The following is a 21,661-nucleotide window of genomic DNA, read 5'->3' as shown; positions in this document are numbered from 1 at the left end:
TTACACATACACTCACAGACACACTCTCAACTGTATACATATAGGCTGACATATTGTCAGGAGCCTATGGAAGCTGGGTGCACATCAGTGGATTTAGAAAGCCTGAGTCCTTTGTGTTCCTTGGTAAAGGCCATCCCACAGTTCATTGCCATGAAAACCCTGGACAGGCTAGAAATCTTTGCCTGGTTATTTAGAAGCTTTCTCTTCATGTGTTACAATGCTTTGACAATGTCCTTATCGCTTACATTGAACACCCCTGAGGATAGGGATGAGACATTTTCTGTCTGTAATACTCTGGTTCTGCAATATAGGGCGGGACCGCTGTACATACAAGATATGTTCCAAAAAACGTGGATGTGTAGCGAAATGACGTAAAGTGAGGAATTTTTTTCCCATGGCTGGCTTCCAGTTGCACAAATTGGAAATTAATGGGTTTTTTGTTTTTGTTTTAGAGTTTGTTTGTTTTTTGCACAACGGAAGAGTGGGGAATGGGAGGACTTATAACACATCAGTTCCTATAAGAAGCAATGACATTAGTGAAGAACCGATGCATACTTATAGTAGGGACACCCTGTAAAATAAAAACATTAAAAAAAAACCATTATCCCAGTGACTGCTGGTGTAATGGGGCAGAATGCGGTAGCTCTCACATCTACCTCACTGCTTCCCAAGCTGGGGGTTGTGCATCTCCCATTTGCTGTCAATGAGGGTTGGGAGCTTGTTTGCTTTCTCTGTGTCTAGTCTTCTGCTGGGGTAGATTTGCTAATATACATAAAACCTATAATCTGCCACAGATGCTAGAAACACTCAGTAAGGCACTGTGCCAGTCATACAATGCTATGGAAACGGTCATACACTGCACCTGAAAAGCAGTGGTCATGAACAGCTGAATGTGGGGTTGGGAAGAGGAGAATTGGTTGAAAATGCTTATTCTGTAAATAATAATAATAATTATTATTATTATTACTACTATTATTATTGTTATTAATGATATTAATAATAATCTTTAGTTTTAGCAACTCTTTTTTAAATGGGGCCTTCCAGGCTGGGACTTGAAAAGGTCTGTTTTAATTTGGGTTTAGCAACATAGAAGACACTGGCATACCCATCCCCCATCTGAGCTGCTGTGCAATGTACAATACCTACACATGCACACACGTGGGATGGGAACGTGTAACCGTGTACACTGTTAACCGATTAGCCTGAGCTCATCAGTTAACCCTCTCAGTTAAACACAGTCCCGCCCCCTCTCTGCCTCTGTATCAGAGGCAGCAGGAGGGGAACAGGTGGGAGCCAGTGCACACAGGGTGCTTTTAGGAAGGCTCCCTGAATATGCTAGCTTCTGCAGAGCCAGTTCTTCCCTCCCCCACTGCTGCCTCCCACAGTGGGAGAGAGGCAGGAGCCGGTGCTCACAGGGAGTTGGCTCCTCCCCCAACCATGCATGTAAATGTGTGTACCTGCTGAAATTTCAGCCGGTACAAGTTTACACAAACAACACATTTTCATATCCCTAGCGCACACATGGTGAGTACAGGGTGACTCTCAGCTACTGCTCTAATGGCTAGTACACTGGAGAATAAGAATGTCACCCACTAACACTCCCCTATCTCCAGACACAAGGTTTCCCCTTTCCTCCTGTCTCCTCCCATTGCCTGATGTCCTTTACAATGACTGGTTGCCAGTGACATGATGCCACACCAGTGAAGAAAAGCTATATCTACACTGCCATAAAAGACCCATGTCGCTTCTGGGGTTGACCTCATACAGTTTCTTCGGGTTCACAAGGCTCAGGCTGCAAGACTATAAAATTGCAGGGTAAAGGTTTGAACTTGGATGGAGGAGCCCAGGCTCCTACCCAAGCCTGAGAGTATGTCTGCTCTTCAATTATACACCCATGGCTGGCATGTGTCAGCTGACTAGGACTCATGGGGCTGCAATACGGCAGTTTAGACATTCCGGCGTGGGCTGAAGCCTATGTACTGGGATCCTACCCCATGGTGCGGTCTCAGATCCCGAGCTCCCGTCTGAGACCAAATGTTTATACTGCAATTTTACAGCCCAGGAGCCCAAGACCTGCACACCCAACACAGCTGCGGGTGTTTAAATGCAGAGTAGCCATACCCCAAATGTCCACACTGCAATTTTCAACCCTGCAGCCTGAACTCAAGCCTGAATCAGCTGTCTCAGGTGCTGAAACTCAGTGCCACCGTTTTTTTATCACATATCTGGCATACCCTGAGAGGGAGAGAGGGAACATATTGTGCTAATGACCCAAAGAAACATTACAAAACATACGACAGGAATAAAGGAAAAGAAAAGATCAGGCCACTTTGCAAACACATCCAGTGACAGAGCATGAGGAGGACAGAATGACTGACTGCAGCTGCAAAGCATTCGAGAGAACTTTCCGTCTGTTGACAGCTGCTGTGGGGAAATAATTAAACGCTACTGAAAATCGATGACCTGCGACTTGTTCCAGCAATGCCAAATGACATATGCACATTTTCCACACCCATCCCCAGTGCAACCATAAGCATCTGGTTTATTGCTTCTGGTATCAAAAGTCACAGGGATCTCACCTGAAAACCTGTTCTACCCTGCAGTACACTCGCACTCTGCTATCTCCTTCCTTGCTTTCCCCATAATGTTTTCAAAGTTCAGGGCCTCTTTGGCAAGGCCAGCCCAGTCTCTATGTGTAATGAAGAACAGCAGGAAAAAGCAGACATCCTTTGCCTGAAATCCCTTCAGTCTTTCACAGCTTAGAGGAAATGCAGGACTTGATAATGAGTGCTGTGCTCCTCTGGGAAACAAATGATTTTAGAAGAAAAATAAATAAATCAGTTTGAGTAGAAGGCCAAACCCAATATTAAAGAGGGCGACTTCAGAGACAGGACACACTGTCCATGCAATGTGGCTAACCACATTAGGACTGGAACATAACAATGGGTGAGAGGCCTAAGGAGTGTTCTGGTAAAGACACAGGGTATGTCTACACGGCAGAATTTTTTTGGAAAAACGGCCATTTTTCTGAAAAAACTTCACTTATGTCCACACTGCAATTGTGTTCTTTCGAAAAACATTTTTAAAAAATTAGGCATTTTTCTGACATTGGTAAACTTGTTTCTACGAGGAAGAAGCCTTTTTCCGAAAGAGCTCTTTCGGAAAAGGGCATGTGTGGATGGGGAAGAAATAGTTCTTTTGCAAGAAGAGGAAAGAGGAAAAAGCACAGGTGCCCTGGTGGCCACTCAGTCCATTATAAACACAGTTTAAATGAGAAATAGCTTCCATTCAGTGTGGACCTACACTGCCAAAAATCGCTTTTTTGATGAGTTTCGGCAGTGTGAACGCTCTCTTTTGAAAGAAGTTTTTTCACAATATCTCTTCCGGAAAAGCTTCTTCCAAAAGAAGACTGCAGTCTAGACATAACCACAGATCCTTTATTGAAATGGGTTTATCTCAGCTAGAATGGTGACTGGCATAGTATATTATGGATAAATACTATAAATGTTATGGTATGGTATGGATAAATACTGATCCCCTAACTGAAAAAACTTTAAAAAACAATGAATGGCCCTGCAGCACCTTCAAGACTAACCACAAATGTAAGTAGTATCATGAAAAGGCAGTTACCTGTTCATGTAACTGGTGTTCTTCGAGATGTGTTGTTCGCGTCCATTCCAATCAGGTGTACGCGTGCCGTGTGCACGAGCATTGGAAACTTCTTCCCTGAGCAGCTCCCATAGGGTCAGCTGTGAAGACCCCTAGAGTGGCTCCGCTATATCAGCTCATATATTCCACAGCCAACCCTACTCCTCCTCAGGTCCTTCTTGCTGGCTACTCCAACAGCAAGGGTGGATACTGGAATGGATGTGACCAATACATCTCGAAGAACACCAGTTATGGTGTCTTTTCTTCTTTGAGTGCTTGTTCACGTTGATTCCAATCAGGTGATTCCCAAGCTGCTACCCCATGGAGGTGGGGTCAGAGTTGGGAATCACAGATTGGAGCACTGCCTTATCAACAGCTGTATCCTCCCTGGAAAACCTATTGATGGTGTAGTGGACCATGCATGTGTGTATAGAGGACCATGGGGCTGCCCTACAGATCTTCTGAAGGGGGACTTGTGCCACAAATGCAGTTGAAGAGGTATGCACTCCAGTCGAGTGACCAGTGACTGGTGGGGTGTGACCCCGGCCAGATCTAAAGAGATGCATATGCACTGTACTATCCAGGACGATATACAGTATGGAGAGACCAGATCCCCTTTCATCCGCTATGGCCACAAACAGTTGAGTGGATTTCCTGAATGGTTTCATATGATCGATATGGAGAGCTATGGCCCTTTTCACGTCTAGCACGTGCAGCACCCTTTTTCCAGCACTAGAGTGCTGTTTCAGATAAAAAACTGAGAGGAAGGTATCTTGACCCAGGTGGAACTGGGAGACAACCTTTGGCAAAAAGGTCGGATATGGCTTGAGCTGTACCTTGTCCTTATGGAAAACCATATATGGGTGTTCTGAGGAAAAAGCTCTTATTTCAGACACTCTCCTCGCCAAGGTGATGGCCACCAGGAAGGCCACCTTAATGGAAAGATGGAGCAATGAACACTCAGCCATTGATTCAAAGGATGGTACCATAAATTTATTGAGCACCAAGTTAACATCCCAAGTGGTTACAGGTTAACAAGAATATGGCTACCACCTGTCTAACCCTTTCCTAAAGTGGGTTACCATTGGATAACTGAACAGGGAACATTGTGAGCATCCTTGGTTGAAAAGTGGACACAGTCGCTAAGTGAACTTCCTCCACTTGGCTAAGTATACTGCCCTAGTGGAGAGCTTCCTGCTTCCCAACAGAACCTCCTGCACCTGGGCTGAGCACTGAAGCTCTCATGGACTGAACCATCTAGCTTCCATACAATGAGATGGAGAAAGTGCAGGTCTGAGATGCCCCGATGTTGAATTAGGAGGTCCAGGTACAGGGGAAGGGCTATTGGTGCCTCCACTGACCGACTGAGTAGAGTGGAGAACCAATGTTATTGTGACCATGCTAGCGCCAACGAATTAGGTGTGTGTTGGCCCTGCGTGCTTTTATTAGGGCTCGATGCCACAGCGGGACCAGAGGGAATGCCATGGAACCCTGACGATGATTCTGGAAGGAACAGAAGTCCCTTCACTCCAAGGCAAGACAACTAGAAGGTTCCAACGCCATCACAGATGGTAAGGAGGGGTAGGGTTGTCAGTGGTACATATGCACTAATATAGGGGTGCCACTCTAGGGGTCTCCACAGCTGACTCTATGGTAGCTGCTAGGGGAAAAAGTTTCCGATGTTCATGCATGCGATGCAGGTACACCTGATTGGAATCAATGTGAACAAGCACTTGAAGAAGAACCAGGCATGCCTGAATTCTAAACCCAGCACTGCCATGGTCTTACTATGGGGCCTTGGGAACATCACGTCTCTGTAAAATGAAAACAATACCATCCACAGAGTGCTGTGTGAATTAGTTAGTTATGGACTGTAAAAAGCAACTGAAATATTAAGTAAACTGTGTCACTGTCACGCTCCTGAGAGGAAAAGAATCCCATTTCCTCCCAAATGATTCAGTTGCCATGATGAGAGATATTAAAATTGAACAGTAATGCAACAGTGGTCGCCACATTCTACCCTACTCAGGTTCTTCTATTGCACTGATCTCTATGGTAACTGAGTGATTACATGTTGGCCTACAGAACCTATCATTGCTTGGACAATGAGAGTGTCATATAGGCCTTGCTACGTCCAACCAGACCATTGAGACTGGCTATTTCAGCACCAAGAGCTGGTGGCTGGACTAGGGGGAGGGGAATCTAAAGATCACATATACACTTTCAGTGTAAAATGTATCCAATAAGCTAGGGACATGTCCCAAAGAATCTTCTTACCAACTTTCCCCCAATTTCCAAGGCCAATTCTTTGCATAGTGAGGTAAGGGTTCATAGGGAGGTAAAAAAAAGTTCATAATGCGCCTGGCTAAATGCCCTTCATGGCTGTGAAACACATGACTATCCCTTCTATCCATGGAAGTAGAGAACATCACAGATATTACTACAGCAGTCTGAGGTAATGTTCTTGACCCACCAAAGGTACACCTACACTGTCAAAAATCAGGCAGCTAATTCACCAACAGTGCAACACCAACAGCAATAGTAATGGTGAAAGCTGAAGCAGAGACAGGGCTCAGACATATTTACCACTGTTGTTTCCCTAGTGGATTAGACCAGAAATGCTGGTGGTAAAAATGTCTGAGCCCAGGCTATACTGAGGGTATGTCTACATTTACCAGTAGCACGACATTGCTGCAATTGAAATAGTGAGTGTCAATTTAGCGGGTCTAGTGAAGACACGCTAAACTGATGTGAGAGCATTCTCTCATCAATTTGTGAACTCTACTGCCTTGAAAAGGGGAAGAGAAGTTAACAGGAGACGTTCTCCCGTCGACACAGCGCAGTGTAGTCACCGTGGTAAGTGGATCTAACAACATTGACTTCAGTTACATGCTTCACTTAATTGAAGTTGCGTAAGTTAGATCAACTTACTGAAGTAGGATAGACTAGCCCTGAAACTGACACCATTTTTACCCCAGCGAGACATCTATATTTCTACTAACACTGTTCATTCTGTTGTCTTACCCTCCAAACTACATACACTCTATTTGTCTAATGTGGCCACCTGTTATGTCCTTTCTGACATGAGATCATAAGCTATTTGGGAAAGATACTTGCCTTCTTTGTGCATGTCATCTAGCACAACTGCTTTTGATTTATGTCCTTAGCTGATATTGTAATACACATAACAAACAACAACAACGGTGAAGCTGCATCAGTGGTGAATTATGCTTCCAACTTTTTCTAGTGCAGATTTAGCTTCAGAAGAGACACAGGAAAGGCTATCACTAATATCAAGAAAAAAACACAGAAAATCAGAATTGAGCTGACCCATAGCATGTGCACATATTGTGCTATCCACTGTGAAGCTTTTTTCCACTTTTCAAAGGAAAGTAAGACAGAAAAGAAATCAAGACAGTTCCCTTCGAATATATGTAAGAATATATAATCAAGCGCGCGCGCACGCACGCACATGCACACACCATAATTTATCTCTTCAGCCTCCTGTTTGACATTATCTTGTGTTCTAGTATCATAATCTGTTGCTACGGAAACAACTATGATGTCACAAAGAAAGGATTATGGATGCCCTGAACAGGAAGAAAAGGTACACTATGATGAGAGAGAGAAAAGACACCTACAAACAGCCGCTGAATAGGAGACATTTCAGAAGCAACAAAAGTGAAATGGTAAATAAACAAACCACTGGCATTATGCTGCTGTAACTGGGACTAGAATTTAACCCATAATTTTCAAAATAAAAAGCTGCTCATAGTTTTTGACCCAAGAAGCAAAAGGCATCTGCACAAAGCTGTTTAAGCACTTTGAAAAACTAGTTGTTCTCAGAAATGCACTGCAAGTGTTCTTGTGTAGGATATTCTCTCTGCCTCACTATTGGAGGCTGGATATCCCTCACACCACTACATGGTGTGAGTTCCAGAACTCCCCACAAAGGTGCTGGTGTAATGCACCTTTAACAATATGGCTGATCAGTAGGGGCCTTTTTGGTTGGCTGCAGTTTTATGGGTCCTTTTAATCTTTAATCAGAAATAAATAGAAAAGCTCTCAATTTGTTTCCAAGTCACGGGTAACTCAGAAGAAAAAGCTCTTGAATAGTTTTGGGTAAATGTCCTAACAGATAAATCACAAGACCGGGTACTAGTTGGTGCCAAGACACACTAGGGAACAGGATAACTCGCTCCTTTGACACATATCTATAACATGTAGGAAAAAGCCTGCTATCCTGAGAATCTTAAATATGAGGGACATATCCTGGGGACCTCATGCACCCAGCATTAAAACATCCTTTTTTAATAGTATAGATGAGACTTTCCTAATTCAAAAAGTGTTTCAGCTAACACAGGGGAATTCTATATTAGACCTTTCCTTGACTAATTAAGGGGAACTGATCACAGAACTAGAAATTAATAGTAACTAAGGAACAAGTGATTCATAGACCTCAGACAAGAAGAGACCACCATGATAATCTAGTCTGACCTTCAGCAAATCACTGCCAAAGAATCTCACCCACCCATCCCTGTAATAGGCCTATAACTTCTTGTTGAGTTACTGAAGTCCTCAAATCTTAACTTAAAGTCTTCAAAATTCCACGGACTCCACCATTTCCTCTAGTTTAAACCAATCAATCTGCAAGCAGAATATAGTCCAGACCAGTGATATATCTACTTGATGCTTTAAAAGGGCCAATCTCACTAAGGTGAAAACACTGAGTCAGTCATCTGGGAGGAAGAATTTAAACAGAAAAAAATGTAAATGATAATCAGAAATTGTTTAAGAACTTGGCCACAATTCCACAATTGAGAAAGAAGGCCACACTGGAAGGAAGGAAGGAAGGAAGGAAGGAATAAGCTGACAGTAATGAATATAAGTAATAAGGTGGGAATTGTAAAAAATTGATAAGGGAAGCAAAAGACACACAAAGAAATCTATGTCCAACAGTGTTAAGGACAATAAAGAGTTTTTAAAGTATATTAGGAACAAAAAGAAGCCTGACAATGATGCTTTACTATGTAGAAATGGTACAATTATCAATAATAATGCAGAAAAGGCAGAAATGTTCAATAAATAGTTATGTTCTGTATTTTGGAGAATAAAATAAGTGATGTATTCATATTATATGATAACATTCTTTCTAGTCCACTAGTATCTCAGGAGGATTTTAAACAGCAGTTACTAAAGTTACTAAAGTTGGACATTTTAAACTCAGCAGGTCCAGATAACTTTTTTTTAAAAGCTGTCCAAGGAGCTCACTGGACCATTAACGTTGATTTTCAATAAGTCTTGAAACACCAGGGAAGTTCCAGAAGACTGGAAGAAAGCTAACATTGTGCCAATGTTTTAAAAGGATAAATTGAATGACTGGGAAATTATAGACCTGGCAGTCTGACATTGATCCTGGGCAAAATAATGGAGCAGCTGATATGAGACTCGATTAATAAAGAATTAAAGGAGGAAAATATAATTAATGGAAATCAACATGGCTGTATGGAAAATAGATCCTGTCAAACTAACTTGATTTTTTTTATGAGATTACAAGTTTGATTGATAATGGTATAGTGTTGATTTAACATACTTATATTTGTAAGGCATTTGACTTTGACTAAAAAGCTAGAAAGATATAAAATTAACATGGATAACATTAAACGGATTAAAAGCTGGCAAAATGATTGGTCTCAAAATGTAACTGTAAACAAGGAATCATCAAAAGAGTGTGTTTTTAGTGTTGAGTTGTAGGGATTGGCTCTTGGCCCTATGCTATTTAACATTTTTATTAATGACCAGGAAGAAAACATGAAATCATTACAGATAAAGTTTTCAAATGACATAAAAATTGGGGGCATGGATCAATAATGAAGCTGACTGGGCACTGATAAAGAACAATTGGGATTGCTAGGAGCAAGCGGAATGCAATCTACCATTTATTTTACTATGGCCAAATGTAAATGGGTGTATCTAGGAACAAAGAATGTAGGCCATACTTCTAGGCTCTATCCTGAGAAGCTGTGACTAAAAAAAGATTGGAGGCTAATGGTGGACAATACACTGAGCATGAGCTCCCAGTGTGAGGGCCAAAATGGCAAATGCAATTCTTGGACAGGTAAACTGGAGAATCATAAATAGATGGGTTATTTCATCTCTGTATTTGGCACTGGTGTGACTGCTGCTGGAAAACTGTGTCCAGTTCCAATGCCCACAATTCAAGAAGGATGTTGATAAATTGGAGAGGGTTCAGAAAAGAGCCTTGAGAATGATTAAAGCAGTGATACTCAGATATCAGTGACTCAGAAGCCAAATTAGCAATCAGCATTATCCAAGAGCCACAACAGTGTGAATGCATTTACCATTTACTATAGTAATATATTCTCATATTTAAACAGTATGAGAGGGGAAATATATATATTCTCACAGCAAAATTATTAAGTATTATTATTTTATTAGCTGCAATTGGTTAATACCATAGTAACCTGCTTGGTTAATAACTTAAGATTGGTTAATAAATAAATCACATAGTGCTTTAATATCATGTCCTGCAAAGAGCCACGGGGGATACATTAACGAGCCACTTACAGCTCATGTGCCTCACTCTGAGTATCACTGGATTAAAGGATTAGAAAACATGCCTCAGAATGATAGATTCAAGGAGCTTGGTCTGTTTAGTTTAGCAAAGAACAGGGGAAAGGGATGACTTGGTTACGGTCTATAGGTATCAACATAGGGAACAAATAGTTGGTAAGTTCTACACTCTAGCAGAGAAAAGTATAACATGATGCAATATCTAGAAGTTAAAACTAAACAAATGTGGATTGGAAATAAGGCGTACATTTTAAAGAATTGGAGTAATTAACCATTGGAACAATTTACCAAGGGGCATGTGGTGGACTCTCCATTACTGACAATTTTTAAATCAAGATTAGCTGTTTTTCTAAAAGATCTACACTAGGAATTATTTTTGGGGGGGAGGGGTTCTGTTGTCTGTGTTTTACAGGAAATCAGATTAGAGGACCACAGTGGTCCTTTCTAGCCTTGGAATCTATGAAAAAACAATTGGATTAAATCCAATAGCAATAAATGCATTCACCTAAAATAGTCAAGAAGAACCCTTTTATGTCCTCCTAGGTAAATAAAAAAAAAAAACCCAGAGACTCATTGATACAATGGAAAACACATATATATTAGAGAAAAAAATAATTTTGGGACCTATGCTGTCCTAAACCATCCAGTTTTCAAGGCATGCACATCTAACACACAGTGGATGCACCTCTAGATTTTTGGACATTTCAATCATTTGGTAATGAAAATGGGGCAGACAGATGGAGACGAGAAATGATGTGATAGCTGCATCATGTGCAGACATATGATGGCAGAAAAATTCAGCACTCAGGGATTGCTGAAGTCTTCCAATGGGTCCTGCTTGAATTGCTTCTGTGTTGAAGCCCTGGATTCAGAAGGGCTGATGGTAGTGATGGGGGACCCACAAAAATGTCAGTGTGAACAATCAGATCAGCCAAGCCTCCAAAAATTCTCATACTTCACCAAAATTCACCCAGATTATATGAACTTCTCAATCATGAGGCACTGGATTGGGAATTTCCCAGAATGGAATTTCTCATGCAATAGCATCCTTTTGCTTTCATTCCCAGCTAGAGCCAGGAAGTGCCTGGAAGTACAAAAAAAATTTTAAAAAGGGGACGGGGAAGTTGCTAAATGAACTTTGTTCAAGTTTTGAATCAAGGTTTCGTTCCTATTTTCCATGAACATATTTGCCTTTCTCTAGTTTTCTAGGTTCAGGAGAATGCCTTGGGGGTGGGGGGGAGCCAATACTACACTTGATCTTAGCCAAATATTTTGATGGTGGATGAAATTTTGGCATGTCCCTTTAAGCACAGCCAGTATGTCCTGAGAAAGCTGTCAGTCTTTAGAAAGGTTCAAAGAGGAGGAGCTATGCTACCTTGTTACGGAAATGTTATTCCAGATGAACAAACCTTGCTAATTCCTTTAAGCTTAAAGACTGCAACGAACAGGAAACATTGTTGCCCTCCTGCTTTTCCTGGACTTGCCAAGTATATTGGAATATCATTGGGTCTGACAGAACATTATCACCTTGTGGTGTGACTATTTTATCACATTTTAAATGTGGCAGCCTTAAGTGATCTCTTTACCCTTTATCCTTCTAGAGGCAGATATCAATACAGACACTGGAAAACAACCAGAGAGGAGAAAGGGACGTCATTAAAAGCAGTTCTCAATCAAACAACCTGTTCTTTGCAACCCAACAGACACTCCTACATTATCAAACTGCTGGAGAGATCTTAAAAATATAGGGCTAAATGCTGTGATTCACAACTCAGTAAAACTCCCATTGACTTTGGAATTCAGTGTAAGAGGCCTTATTCTAAACTCACACCAGTGTTACGCCTGTGACTCCATTGGTTTCAGTAGCATTACTGCAGATTTACACCTGGTGTAAGTGAGATCCGAATCAAGCCCAGAACTGATGGGAGAGGCTTGGGTGTAGAGACTCTCATATTGCTGCTGCCTGTTTTGTACCATATTGTAGATAACTAGAGGAGTTAATTCTGCAGGGCTTATATTTCTTCATTAGCTTGAAATTCACCTGGATTTATCAGCCTCAGTTTACAAAATACTTTGAACACGTACAGAACTACACAACCATACAGTGTGAATTAAAATACTTTGAACATGTAAAAAGAACTACACAAATGCACAGTGTGAATGTATTATTAGTTACTATTATTGTACAGTCTCAGAGGGGTAGCTATGTTAGTCTGTAACTTTAAAAATAATGAACAGTCCTTGGCACCTTAGTGACTAACAAAAATATATATAGCTTCATGACATTTCATGGCCAAAACCCACTTCTCCAGCTCATCTGAAGAAGTGGGTTTTGCCCACAAACACTCATGATACTATATATATTTTTGTTAGTCTCTAAGGTGCCACAGGACTGCTCATTTTTATTATTATTATACAGGTAAACAGTAAGGTTTATTCTTTTTAAACTCTGGCTTTTGATTCTTTAAAGTTATAAATGTGGATCCAGAAATGTCCCTCACACCATGCTGTTGGAATGCTGGGAATGATTCTCTCTGCTCATCTCCTCCAGTGTGACTTCACTAGCCTTAATGCGTTACTCTTAGTTCAGGCCCCAATTCAGAAAAGCACCCATATTTGGAAATGGCACTTAAACACATGCTCAAGAGCATTCATGAATCGGGGCCTTACCCCAGTGTATGTGAAGGAGAATCGGGCGCACTCTCTTCACCAGTCAGCTGTAAGTGCTGACAGGAAATAGTATGCCCTCCTTTCCTACCCTATACACACACAAAAACTGAGAAGCTGCTGACTTGGATGAAAGTTATCATTTGCATCCGAATGCAGATTTTTAGAAAGAAAAAGAAGAAATAATCACTATAACATTTAGGCCCACAGTTTCAGAAGAGGGTGCCTAAATTAGGCTTCTAAATCCATATTTGGGTCTATAACTAGGTAGCAAGGCCCTTTTTTCTAACTAGGCTTTACTTCTCTCTTTTTGTTATGCAAGAATGTTTGCAGCTGCACTGGTCTTTAATAAAGAGGTGGATACAGGATGTAAACCTTCCATTAGAGCAGGGGTGGGCACTAATTTTTTAAAGGGGGGTCACTTCACAAATTTCTGAAATGGGGCCAGTGGAAGGGGCGGGGCCAGGAGACTTCTCATACTCCCCTGCCCACAGACCCTTATTAGCGTGGGGGTGGGGGAGCACATAAAGTCTTCCCCCACAGAGAGAATCACCAGCTGTTTTAAAACAGCTGGGGTTCCCTCTAGGCCCCACAGCAGGAGGAGACCTGGCGCACTCCCCCACCCTTAGGCTAATCAAGGCCTTTATAGTATGCAAATTCCTTAGTAAAGATGCGTGGGTCCATTTACAAATGGACTGATTAAGGCACAAAGCCTAGGTCAATGGGACTAGGTCATAGAGATAGAGATTAAAAGGTTGGAATTTTCAAAACACGGCAGTCCTGGCCTAATTCTACTGAACAGAAACCTATTGATTTCAATGGGAGCAGAGGAAGGCCAACACTGGGAGCTTTTGGAAAATCCTGCTCTAACAGTCAGGACCAAGGTCACACACTGAACCCGCTTGCCAGACACCTGCTCTTACCATTGGTCCATGCTACTACAACCAAAAGTGGAATAGTCTGTCTCTGCCAGTCTGAACTCAGACATGCTGTATTCACACCTGAACTACAGATTTCAGTAATCATAGAGTGGGGAACTCTGCAAATTTCTCATGTGGGGAGACCACCTTGTGAGAGAGACACTCACAAGGATTCATTTCCACTCCCAACACCCCAATCCTCCAATGGCTTGGCTCTCAGAAACCTTTACTTTGGAGAGACCACCAGAGATGTTCTTCACAGCTACCATACACCAAAGGTTGAAAACCAATGCCACACAGTGGCCCAAACTTATCAACTTGGGTAACGAAAAGTAGGCACATCCATCCAAGCTTAGCCTCCAAGTAAGTGACCTAATTTGCAGAAGTGGTGAGCATTCGAAATACCCAAGGGGGTTAATTAGGGTTGCAGATATTAAAACCTCTGAAAATCAGGCCGACGACTGAGATGCCTAAAACACTGAATGATAATCATGCCTAGCTCTTATATAGCTTTTTTTAATCCATGGATCTCAAAAAGCTCTGCAAAGGAGATCGCTACCTTTATCCCCATTTTAAAGATGGGGAAACTGAGGTACGGGGCGGGATGGTGATTTGCCGAAGGTCAGCCTTTAGGCCCCTAAGCCCCTCTTCATCTACCTGCCCATGAGTTTCAAATGTTTGCCTGATGCCGCCCACCCTTATGGATGTGCTTAACTCGGTACATGCAAGATGTGGAGCTCAAATGAAGCCAATGGGGTTTGTCACTTCTGTTAATTAAACTGATGTGTAAGCCTATGCATGAGCCAGCGCAGGCCTGAAGTGTGGCCAGTATGCACATTCCTGCATTCTGCCGGGCTGTTCCTCTCTGAACACATTGTCTTTCTGCCCACACTGTCCCCAGCCTTTACGTTCCTGAATGAAGGCCAAAGAGATAGAGATTAAGGGTGGAATTTTCAAAACTCTGCAGTCCTGGCCTAACTCTGTTGCACAGAAACCTATAGATTTCAGTGCGAGCCGAGGAAGGCCAACACCAGCTGCTTCTAGAAAATCCTACTCTTATCAGTCAGGGCTAAGGTCACACAAGTTACGTCTACACTGCAACACTATTTCAAAATAACTAGCTCTATTCCGAAATAACTTAATCCGCGTCTACACAGCAGGCAGTTATTTCAAAATAGTGTCAAAATACTGTCAAGCTGGAGGACTTCTTACCCCGACTCCTGTAACCTCATTGTACGAGAAAGGCTATGTCTACACTAGACTGATCTATTGGAAAAAGGTACGCACATTGCGCTCCGCAAATTGCATATTTTTTTCCAATAGTTTTTTCAGAAGAGGCTTTTCTGAAATTTGGCTTGTCTACACTGGGCCAAATTTCAGAAAAACCTTCTCTTTCAGAAGAGCCCTTCTTCCTCGTGGGAGGAGGAAGACAGGGCTTCTGAAAGAGCGCGTCTCTCTTCCGCAAAAAAAAGTGGAAGAGCAGACGCGTTTCCTGGACGCAGCAGAGTTTTTCTGATAGACATAGTCGAATAAGGGAAGTCGGAGGAAGAGTGCTCTTTTTTGAAATAAGTGCTATGTTGATGCTCCCTTTTTCGAAATAAGCTACGCAATAGACGTAGCTCAATTTGTGTTGCCTATTTCGAGTTAAGCCCTGCAGTGTAGACACATTGACACTGAACCAGCTCGCCAGACACCTGCTCTGACCACTGGTCTATGCTACCTCATCCTGAAGTGTAACAGTCTCAACACAAACAATAAAACAGCATCTTTCACCCATTATGTCTCAATAATATTTAGTCATCAGACATTTCAGTAGATGACAACAGCAATTAAAACTGGAGGGGGTTTCCTGTTATCCTGGAAACCACCATCTCTTGAGCTAATAAAAACTTGAGCCTTTGGTCCCTGTGTTGATTTAGCTCAGGTGATGGTTATTACCTCATAAACAGGAAGCACTGCTGTTCAATGATTAACTTGATGTGCAGAATTTTGGGGCAACACCCTTCACAGTGATTGATTGATGAAAAATAATGACATTTTTCCCTCTGTAAAATGCCTGTCCCAGAAGCCCTGGGAAAACACTAGCCAGTGAAATGGGATCTGACCTTTGGCCTGTTCAGGGTCGGAATTTCATGCCTCCAACAACCTGATACTGCAAGGAGCTCCTTGCGGGCAAACCCTCCTGACAGCAGAAAGCCTCATCAATGTCCCCAGCATGGCTAGGTAGAATTTACAGAAAGTTCTATAAGCCACCCACATGTAAAACTACTGACACTGATGCTAATAATACACTGCAAATTGCAACGAAGTTGTCAAAGATAAGTAATAAGCAAAGCAAAACAGCATAAAACCAAAACAGAAGGCAATTACTCATTCAAAAAATAAAGGATAAAGCAAATGAACACCCCTTTATGCTGTGTTCTGAAGGCTGCCAATCTCAGGTGCTGGTGAGCCATCCAGGATAGGATAGGATGACATTCACTTCTATGCAGAAGGCTGCACTAAGTCTGCGCACCATTGAAGTCCAACGTGTGCACCCTTAAAATAGGTGAGTGGGTCATCAGTAGTGCACAGACTTTGTGGTTGACCTCTGCAGAGGGGAGAATTTCACCCAGCAAGCGTATCACAATTGAGCCAGGCAGTAAGGTACATATAGGGTGAGAGGGCATCCTCCGTCAGAGTAGAGTCATGGGGCCAGTTGCTCACCTGGTGTGACTCGAGAGAGCACCTCTAAAGCCAGCGGAACTACAGGAGCTTACACCAGCTTCAAAACTATCCAAGTCTGAGTCTGAGTTCCTGCCTAACACAGGGCACCGAAAATCACCCAGCGATTCTTCCATAGGTTCTCCAATCTCGATTAAGATTAAAGTGACACAAACCCAACCCAAATGCCGAATGTTAGCTTTAGTTGCTTTCTTTTTTATTCTGCTCGATCTATTTTATTTCTTGTATTTTACCCTTTCAGTTATAAAAGGAAAAAAGAATAGGAAAAACTGGAAAATGGGAACGTGGCAGGAGAAATCCTGACCCTACTGAAGTCAATGGCAAAGCTCTCCTCAATGTCGCTTGGATCAGGATTTCATCCTTTGTATTTATTTATTATTCACCGTATGGCTCACAAGAGCTGCTACTTGGGTCAGCAGTTTAGTACTATCATGCACAGCATTCACCTAAGTATCCAGGTCTTTGTAGGTCATTTAAACAAAGATTCCATGGAATGGTTGAATAAATCCTTTAAGATGTCACATTTTCTAACAACACGTTGTAAAAAAAAATAATAATAAGCCTGTGCTTTCAAACCCCTACTGCTGGGAAAGACCTCTTCTCACCTTTTGGTGCTGGTGGTGACCTGGGGTGTGAGCAAGGGGTATGTGTGTTACAATAGTGATTCAAGAGGAACTGTCACATTGATCACACCTCCTCTATGGTACTTCCACCAGTGCCCTAAGTGTACCTGATGTGCTAGAGGAAAGCTCGAGAGAGCCTGTGATATGGAAACTATCAACTCTGGAAGGAAAGATCAGAACCACACACTCACCTTTTAAGATTAGATTCACATTCCACATGCAAGTAAATACAGGTTTCCATCCATACCCTATAATGTGTCAAGGAACTGAGAAGAGCTCTCTTCACTATTAGGGAGGGCAGACTATCCAGGATTTAACCATTTCCCCTGCACTCCAACCCCATTTAGACCTTACCTTGGTTACAGAGAGTTGGAATGTTGCAGGGTTGCCCACTTTAAGGACTGGGATATCTTAGCAGGCTGCAAAGTTTTGCTGTAGGACCTTCCCTGTTGCAAAACTGATATATATACACAGGCCTTCGTTATAAGTTGTCGGGTTTTTTCAGTCACCCAAGTGCCTTGAAGAAGCTGAAGTGAGAGTGCAGTAACTGCTCCACTCCCCCTAAAAGCCTCCATCTCTCACCAGGACTCTAGAAAAGAATCCCGTATGTTGGCTTCCACCAGGCTGATGTCCATTAGACTCTTTCTTCCTATAACTTGTCCCAATTGGGGGTGGTGCCATGTCCTTTCACAGAAAAAAGCTTACAGAAATGAGCACAGTTTCCTTCAAAGGACATAAGGTGAAAATCATGTTCACTCTACTCTATGGACACTGTTCACCATTATATTGACAAATCAAGGGAGTGAGTGGGACATGAAGTGAGATGTCCCTCCTCTGGAGAGCTGAAGGTGATCATAAACGAACATGATCTCGGTAGATTCATCCTACCCCACAGTGGATTTTAGTTCACATCATGAAAATCACTGCATAACCCAACCTGATTATTAGACTCTGTTGCAGAGAGGCTCCAGGCAGGGACAGCAGGCAGGGTGATGCAAGACAGGCCCGGGGTGCATTGGACTAGCTTGTAAGCAGCCCAGCACTGTCGTAGCAGGGAACTGATTTGGTCAGGATTAAAACACACTGGCAGTGCTACCTTCTGTGAGGCCCCAAATCTAGGCTAGCAGGGAAATGGGACTGGTAAAGATTCAGATGCCGGTACACAGCTAGGAAGTCTGGAACCCAGGACCAGAAGAGCAGGGACTCAGGCAGGTGAGGATGGAGGGGCAATGCCAGAGTAGGGTGGGCACCTATCTGCCGCTAGCCTTTTCTGTTTGCATCCCTGCCACCACAAGCATCCCATCCAGCCAGGAACCAGCACCTTTCCGAAGAAAGATATACCCCAACCGAGACGCTTCTTTTCCCTTGGAAGGGCAAAGCCCTCTCCTAACAATTCTTCATTCAGTGACAAGTTTCTTTTCTCAACCAGACCCTAAACGTCCAGCAGAGGGCGAGTTCGGGAGGTGTTTAAAGAGAAACATTATTTCATTTCATTTCAACACCCCAGACAGTTCCAGCACTGACTGTAGCCCCTTTTTACAGCTACAGTTTAATAATACATGTCCCTCAGAGCTCTCCCTCTCTCTCTCTTTTAACAGATCTGTTGCATTTGCCTTTCATTAACTCAAATTGCAGGGGGGAAATAATGGCGACATTAAGCCTATGCTCTTCAGGATCGTGGAAGAAAGGACTGGAATAGCACTTATTTTGTGTTGCGTACAAACAATCCCCTTTGTTTCTTTTTAGAGTTCAAACTATTTCCAGGCCATGCCATTTTAAACCACCCCGAAGCATCCTAGGCATCAATAGGCACATGGGGAACTTTACACGGCCAGGAAAACTAGTTCATTTAGAACCCTCCAACTAATACTAGATTTTCTTCTCAGATAAGTTTTATCAGACACACTACAGATAAAGTATTGCTTCCCGCATGCCTCTTCCCTGGCCAGACATTAAAATCTCCCGTGCTATATAAATCGATCGTCAAGATATTTCTGCATAAAACCACAGAAACTCAGGGGTTTCTATAAATGCTCTTTCACCAGTTCTCAACCAGAAGGGGGGACGGAAAGAAAGAACTACAACGCTAGGTGATTTAAATGAAGCCGGATTTATTTTTAAACGTGCGCCCACAATATATATGGAGAGAGAGAGATTTAAAAACTGGGGAAAAAATAAGTTCACTTTCAATTTTCACTGCAATCCCCGCTTGGATTTAACTAGAAACTGAAAGAACTGACAGACTGCTGCTAGATGTTTTTCCTGACATATCTGCCTAGATATGCTTTTGTGTTTATACCCTACAATAGAGTGGACCAGCAAAACACCAAAGCAAATGCCTTCTGGAGTACAGGCTAAAGGAATAGGGGGTCAAGCTCTTGCATTTAAACTACATTTCTCTCTCACACACATACACACAGAGAGCAATTACAGGGCAATCTTAGCCAATCTTCATTGTTCGGCTCGGCAGTGAAATGGACTTTTCCACCCATCCCCTCCGTGATCACGGACCGAAACGATCAAAATAAAATAAAATAAAATAAAATAAAAGGGGGTGAATTTTACAAGGCAGCAGAGGTGGAGGGGAGGAAGACATGGAAGAGTAAATTAAAATCAACCTTCATACGAATAGGAAGAATAGTAATTTTAAACAAGGCAGAGCCATTCATCAAAAAATCCACTACAGTGTTCTCAAAGCTGTGCTGATTTTCTCTCCCCCCCACACACCTTTTTTTTCTTTTTTGGTGAGAGGTGTAGGGGTGCCTGGAGATGGCCAAAGCCCAGGGATAAGGAGGGGTGAAAAGAAATAAAAGACACAGAGCTGCCTTACCTTCGTACATAGGGGCCATCGGTGCAATGATGTGTTATTCATGGCAAAAAAAAATATTAAAACATTAAAAATATGAAGCGAGATCTCAGCCCCCCAAACTCAATACAAATCTGCCATCTTGAGCCTGTGTCTCTCCGTATAGTCGAAGCTGCCAGCCTCCTGCATCACCGCCTCACTTCATCGGGGGAGAGACAGAAAAATCCAACCTTGATCCTGTCCATCTAACAAAAACAACACCAAAAAAAGGAGCAGGGAGTGAAAAAGGTGCGTGTGTATGGGGAGGTCGATGCACAGTGGACAAGTCAAGGGTGGGGGAGGTGGTCAGAGCCCCCCCCAGATTTGGGACTTTGGGGTCGGGGAGGGGGGACTCGGCCGATCCCCCTAGCTCTCAGCTCAACATGTCTGTGTGTGTTGGGGGTTTCTGCAAAAGTTGCATTGGAGGCGAGAACGAGAGCGAGACAGAGACAGAGAGGGGGAGAGGGGAAAAAAAGCAAAAGGAGTTTGCAAATAATCAAATGCCGATGGCACTGATCGCAGTTTCCCAGAAGGAGAGAGAGAGAGAGGAGAGACAGAAACCCTCTACTGAGATTATGTGGGATCTTGTTTAACAACACATTTCAATCAGGAGAAAAAAAGGAACAGTCAACAGAAGTTGGTGAAACAGTTCTGTCTCTCTCCCCCCCCCCCCCCCTACAGAAAAGAAAAAAAGGCAGCTGATTGAAGCTTTGCAATTCACTGGCTGTGGAGATCATACAATTTGAGCTGATGTTTTACAATAGCATGGAAAATTCCTACCTCTTTTCCCTCTCCTTCCCCAAATAAATCTTCTTTTCCCTCTAAGTATTTCACAGTCTGTTTCTCTGACAAAAGTTCTGGGGATTTTTAAGCCCATTTTCCGCATTTCAGTCCAGTTTTTGCAGTGTAAATATTTAGAGGCTGCCTTTAAAACAAAGACATTGTAGCTTTCAAAATTTTTCTCTTTTAAAGAACCACAGCAAATGAGTATTTACTTATGGAGATTGACAGCTTGTGATCCTCCTCCTGTTTTCATTTTAACAGCTCCATCTCTTTCTCGCAGTTATTGCTGGGGAAATGCCAGTCCTCACATAATCATTTGTTTTCAGCCCATTGACGTGTGCTGTACAGAAAACCTTTTATTGTCTAAGCATCTTTCAAGCAATGGTTCCTAAGTACTTCACAGAGGAAGGTAAATAACTGTATACATGTTATAGCAATGGGGAAACTGAGGCACAGAAAGATTAAGTGACAGCAAAGTCTATGACAAAGGTGGAACCAAAAAACTAGGATTCCAGTCTTCCAATAACTTCCACATGGGTCTGCATACACAGAACTCTTTACAAGATCAGGGCCTGGCACAAGATTTTCCAGGTGCTCAACAGATCCCATTTAGGCGCCTAAATGAGGTGGCCAGAATTGTATGTGCTAAGCACCCAACACCTTCACTTAGGTCAGTGCCCAACTGGAAGTTGAACTCTTTTGACAATCTGATCCTTAGTCTTCTGACTATGAGGCTATGTCTAGACTGCAAAGAAAAGTCAGAAAAAGATATGCAAATTGCAAAGCGCACTTTGCGTATCTTTTTCCGCTTTTCTTTCGAAAGAGGCTTTTCTGAAATGTGGCCCGTCTACATAGGG

The 21,661-nt window shown here is 42.5% G+C and overlaps 1 protein-coding gene and 1 long non-coding RNA gene across 6 annotated transcripts in view; one reads left to right on the top strand and one right to left on the bottom strand.

Annotated features, from left to right (window-relative positions):
* The window catches only part of HIPK2 (homeodomain interacting protein kinase 2), a 216,025-nt gene extending 195,879 nt beyond the window's left edge, over positions 1-20,146 (bottom strand). For all 4 annotated transcript variants that reach the window (XM_006138056.4, XM_006138057.4, XM_006138058.4 and 1 more), the window contains exon 1: positions 20,007-20,146. In XM_006138056.4, the coding sequence (XP_006138118.2) occupies positions 20,007-20,025 (19 nt within the window). In that variant the 5' untranslated portion in view covers positions 20,026-20,146. The remainder of the gene's footprint in view (positions 1-20,006) is intronic.
* On the top strand, positions 5,081-12,040 carry LOC112543849 (uncharacterized). 2 transcript variants are annotated; one of them, XR_003087117.2, is made up of 3 exons: positions 5,081-5,219; positions 7,179-7,337; positions 11,844-12,040. It is a non-coding gene; the product is annotated as an uncharacterized LOC112543849 (long non-coding RNA). The 2 variants fall into 2 exon arrangements; XR_012906540.1 differs by lacking the exon at positions 5,081-5,219 and adding an exon at positions 5,969-6,103.
* Positions 20,147-21,661: the final 1,515 nt, after the last annotated feature.

This window comes from Pelodiscus sinensis, chromosome 1, assembly GCF_049634645.1.
Source record: "Pelodiscus sinensis isolate JC-2024 chromosome 1, ASM4963464v1, whole genome shotgun sequence".
NCBI lineage: Eukaryota > Metazoa > Chordata > Testudines > Trionychidae > Pelodiscus > Pelodiscus sinensis.
Note: the sequence above shows the minus strand (reverse complement) of the source record. Positions and strands in the feature narration are given on the sequence as shown.